At 42.4% G+C, this 5,504-nt stretch overlaps 1 protein-coding gene across 1 annotated transcript; it reads left to right on the top strand.

Annotated features, from left to right (window-relative positions):
- Nucleotides 1-362: 362 nt before the first annotated feature.
- On the top strand, nt 363-2,643 carry T265_11335 (hypothetical protein; the record flags this gene model as incomplete). Its single annotated transcript, XM_009177966.1, has 2 exons — nt 363-451; nt 2,520-2,643. 2 exons carry the CDS (start codon nt 363-365, stop codon nt 2,641-2,643), a joined length of 213 nt encoding a protein of 70 aa, XP_009176230.1.
- Nucleotides 2,644-5,504: the final 2,861 nt, after the last annotated feature.

Here is a 5,504-nt window from a genome sequence, read left to right as displayed (position 1 = left end):
TCCCGAAGATTATCCCAGAATACTCGAAACCTGCTGAGACCCTGAAACTCAACTAAACGCCAATCAGACAGCTTTGGATCAAAATCAAACAGCACCCTTCAAAGTGTAGCGCCAGATTAGCCTTGGATCAAGGTCAAACAGTCCCTTTCAACATGCAGCGCAAGGCCGTTGTACTTGCACGCACTCGCTAGCTTCTAAATAAGTCGTTGCGTTCCTTGTCGGCCAGTTTTCTCCGGTAATAGGCACTAGAGCGGGGATAGCAGTCTGACAAGAAAATGCCTTACGTATACTCTTGGGTGCAAATGTTCTGGCAGGATCTCTAGAATCATTTTAGATCGCTTTGCTTCATCAGCGCGGTGAAGATGTCTTCTCGAATGATGAAATATTTGCAAGTCAATTGCCAAACTCGGCGAACAGATCAACAGCCGCCTGTCCGACAACCAACGGACAGGTTTTTGCTTTGACATTTGCCAGGAATATACAAACAAATGTTGATGAGTTCCTCTCCCATCGCTCATTCCACCCTAACGTATCTACTCAATCCCCTCCCCGTTAATACTCAAAACTACAGGTACACTCTTTATTTTCCCCTTTTTGTATACCTTAAGATCAACTGCGGATTTCCAAAACATAGGAGAAGAGGGGCAACCCTTTCTAGCTTTCTGTAACCCCCCCTTCCAACAATATTCAGTTTGCAAGAGTCCTTTCAATAATAGAGTCTCCGCAGAACAAAGGCTATACGGCATCTAGTTACTTCTACTCAAAAGTTTTGAACCTCCAACGCGCGAAGATTCGCCAGTGCTCCGAGCAGGTTTGCTTTCGAGGTTTCCGAAGTCGCGGGATCACCAATAATTTCTGCGGCAAATCTAATTAGCTGCAGTATGCTACATGACAAGGACGCTCACGAATACGTCGCAAATTACTACCTTACTACACAAAACTTCCGGAATACCCTGAATTCTCTTTGACGGTCATTTATTAACAGTTTTTCCCGATGAAAACAAACCTGAACCCGATCAGGTGGTGTAGTGAACCATGGACACCTGAAAACCTAGGATCCTCGTGAACAGCAGTACAGATCAGTCAAAACTAAAAAAGAGTAGTGCTCAGTACAGCTTGCTAGAATCATATACAAAGCCCCGGTCAAAACCATCAATTCTTCATAATATATATGTCTCAGCTCTCAATTTTGCTTGCGTGCCACAGAACCCGACTGGACAACACACTATACCACAGATATCACAGTGTGAGTGATTTACCCACAGATATACCACAGTGAGTGGAAGTCAGTTAACTAATCGTTTGTCTAAAAAAAATGACGTTCGCAGTATACCGGATAGGAAACAGAACTCCTGCAAACTTCGTGTTTCAACCAGGATAAGTGACACAGGAACATTTCATCAGTTAACTGATCAGAATATGTCCAAACGATCATAACATGTCAAAACTTTCATTGCCGCATAGTTTAAAAGATAGTGCGCAATTTTGACCCCCTGCTGTGTAGCCGGGCTTTAGCAGGTAAATGTGTGTATCTGATAAAAGAATAAAAATCTAAAAATAGATACTATGAATTCACTTGCGTCACCTGACCCATCAGTCAAACCATTTGGATGGAGGCGGTTTACAGATAGGAATAGGTTTCAGCAACAACACCGTCCGTTTTTGCATAAGCGAAACTAACAGTAATACTTTTCAAGTTTTCTTTCCTTTTTAATCCGCCAGCTCAAAGGTTTCTGTTTATTCGCAAGAGTTTGGTGAGTTCTTCAACTATTTTTAGCTCACCCGATGGCTAGTGTTCCGCGTCATTCTCGAGAAATTCTGAAGTCACTGTGTGATCAGTCCTCACTTGGACAGGAAGTAGTGACACTCATTCATGAATAAGAAAAACCACATCACGTGGTCACTTATTGATTGGCTCCCTGAATGATGGCTCTTGTGGCATTCATGAAAAGAAAAACCACATCACGCACGTGGTCATTGATTGGCTCCCTGAATGATGGCTCTTGTGGTTCAATGGAACTTTGATTTGTATACACAAGCTGCAGCTATTTAGGGATCGATCCTTCTAAAAAAAATCCTTACCACACTGCAGATAACAGACCTAAAATTCTAAAATTCTGTGTTCCGCGTCCGCTAAATTTGATGCTGCAGATCGCTAACTTTACCCAATCATAGTGGGGGGAATCGGCTTTCTTTTGGTTAAAGAAATTCGCCTGTCAACTGAAAAGTCATGTGTGTTACCTATCCGTTTGACGGGGTGGAAAGTGTTTCTCAAACAAGGTGCAAAAGATATTACCATCCGCTCGGTCTCAGTGGCCTACGGGACCTGAGATCCAGAACACTCTAAATTGGACATACCCTTGCGGTCAGTTGTTGTTTTAAAGGTGGACAACAAACAAGGTTAACAAGTGTGATTTTATGCGGTGGGCGAGATGGTCCAAGTGGTTAGAGCGCGGATTTACTGATCGGAAGGTCCGTGGTTCGAACCCGACCTCTGCCTCTTGACTTCCCCTGTCCAGACTTGGGCAACCTGGCAGTATCCCAGCCCTCTTGCAACCTTCTGGTGGCATGGCAGTTAGGCGCCGAAAGGGTGCTACAGCTGAACCAAAGGCCGGAAAGTTTTTTTCTTCAGTCGTCTGTTAAACAAACTACAAAGCGATAGGCGCTTTTGTCTTTCTAAGAATGTCCTTTGCTTGGAGGTGTGTCTTGACGGAGGCGTACTGTATGTGGCCGAGGTTTTCAACCTAGGGTTCAAGATGTTAAAAACATCTCTATAAAAGCCATTGGTGAGGTGAGTAATTCGCATTGAATTAGACTTAAAATTAGGTCTTGAGAAAAAATATGAAATAACTGTTCACGAGAAAACTGGGTGTCTCGTTTGGGGACTCCTATATAGAGGTACGACGAGTATAGAGCTCTCAAGGTTACCTGAGTCATCTTGTGAGCTAACAGAAACAATTTGAACAGCGTCCTTGGTTACACTGTGCCGCTTTAAAATGCACAAGAAATATCCGCTTATAAAATAGTCTAAAGCTTTTGTTCAGGACAATGTTACTCCCTCTCTAGAGCGAGCTTTAGAAGGTGAAACAGAAATACCTGTCTCAGCATCTGACTTGACTCAAGTGAGAGAAACCAACATTACGTAGTTCCGGGACAAGCTTCACGCATTCGTACCGAAACGATGAAACCTTACAAAAGTGAAGAAACCTCCGATGAGGTAGGTGAAACAAATCTGCAAACACTGTGAGAACCCAGAGCGGATTCTCCTTGATTAATTTCGAATGGGCAAGTCAGGGGCGCATTCCTAATCAAATCTAGAGCACATGTCCGTATCTCTCCCTCGAGCCCTCGTCCTCAACATGCAGAGCATTACAGAGCTTACATTTGGAGCGTTCAGGCTCAGACCATCTAGACATCATTTCATTGGTTGAATTCGGTGTGGATGATACCGTTACACAAACACGCAGCTCTACCTAGCCAACAAAAACTGCTCAGTTTGATGTGACAGCTCAACTACTACACAAAATGGAAAGTGGCACGCCGTCTCTCCACCAATCAGGAATGTGATTCAGTGTCATGACGTGAGACACCACTGAACGTGTCACCCTGCTGAATGCCAGAAAGCGAATGCGAAAATCCTAAGCGACGATTCGGATTTTTCACTAATAGTACAAAAATCAGTGCCAAAAGCGTTGATGACTTACAAATACGCTAAATGAATAGTCAACAAAGTAGACGTAATACGCTACCCATGAGGTTGCTGGCGCAGTCCCCGAGTTTCCGTCAAACTTATGTTCTTCTTGAACCCAAATTGCATGAGATTTGCGAACTCCAACTCTTTTGCAACAAATTTGGCTTTTGCGGGGAACTCATCCGGAACCTAGCTGAATATCTCTTTTATGAAGTTTTTAAGTCAACAAACTACTGTGTTCATATCGCAGCCTTCGTCATCACGCTTACACAGAGGCTGGACTGCGAACTAAATGACAACAGACTACTGTGTTTATATCGCAGCCTTTGTTACCAAGCCTACACAGAGGCTGGACTGCGAACTAAATGACCTGGTGATTGTGTCAGAATGGAGGAACAGAATGCCAAAAACAGCAAGAAAACCAGAAAGCAGAACGTTCCACATAAATTTCTTGCCATCTAACCTGATTAAGTTTAATTTAACTGTCTAAAGAAATTAAACATTTAGATTTCAAAAAGTTCACAGTCTTCAAAACACAAAAAAATTTAACGTATATAATTAAGGTCCTTCCAACACCACTTTCAATATTGCTTTTCCAAACGAATCGTCTTATATGAGTATGAACTCATCCAAAGTTTGTTTCCTTCAACACGACCGTCATCTTCCTGCAAGCGGAGTAAGCCTACTCTCAGATGCCTCATCTGAAACCCGTCCTAGGTCACCAACTTCACTTTGGTTTAAGGCGGAACAGTCTTCAAAGACAGGCTGTGACATTAACTAAGAAGGAAACCGGTTGGTTTCCAGTCAGTTTTGATCCCATTCTAGTTAGTATCTCGAAGAACTTGTAAACATTTCCGGTTAATACGTAGGTTTCCTTGCTCTTTTCCTTAAAATCTAAAACAGTAGTTTTAACCCTGTGACGCGCATCACTTTTTTGAAATCTTGATGGTATCACAAAGCAAGATATTTAAACAGTTTGACGGGGATTCAGCATTGCTTACGAATTGTCCTAGTGCATACTATGCCAGTCAAAACAAAGACGACCGGTACCGCACGATTTCCTGAAGATCAAAGTCATCTTTGACCGTAATAATTTGAATCATGAACAATTGGTCATGGCTAAGGTGTGTTGGAATAAGACACGTTTTAGAGAACAACTGCCTGTTTATATTACCCTTAAATCAAATGTGGAAATGACTGAATAAAAACATGAAATCTCGGACGCTGTTGTTTTTGTGATCTAATCATCAGGTCAGTGCACACCCAACGGTTAAAACAATATTACCAATCGAAAATTGCAACAAAGATTAGTCGGGTCCCGAAAGAACAAGAAAGAAAATGAACATCCGGCTTGGGAAGCAAAAATTGGTTTTGTCTAGATGTAAACTGGTTAGTTCAAAATATATTGTTGTTACCAGAGTTCCCTGTCTGTTCAACCATTCTATTTGTCTTAACCTGATGACAGGATCCGTGACCCTTCACGTTTGTCGTCCTGATTATCTAAACGGGATACTGTCGCTACAATAACTCATTTTCTGGCAAACCACCTGAACAGAGCTCATGTTCATTCCTATCGATTCGCATTTGCTCTGTTGTTGTCGAAGAATCTTCGTCCGTTTTCCATGAAATTCATTCCCGACTGTCTGCTGCAAAGCGATGCAACAGCTCGCCAGCTATCGGATGAGTGCCTCTTTAAAAAGAATCCGTTCAGTTCCGAAGTCTATCCCCCAATTCCCCTGTTTAGCAAATACTGAAAATGTACAAGAATTTTTCAAGAGAACATTTATGGAGGTTTCTCTCAGTTCTGTTTATA

This window comes from Opisthorchis viverrini (genome assembly GCF_000715545.1).
Source record: "Opisthorchis viverrini unplaced genomic scaffold opera_v5_476, whole genome shotgun sequence".
In the NCBI taxonomy this organism is placed as follows: domain Eukaryota; kingdom Metazoa; phylum Platyhelminthes; class Trematoda; order Opisthorchiida; family Opisthorchiidae; genus Opisthorchis; species Opisthorchis viverrini.
Note: the sequence above shows the minus strand (reverse complement) of the source record. Positions and strands in the feature narration are given on the sequence as shown.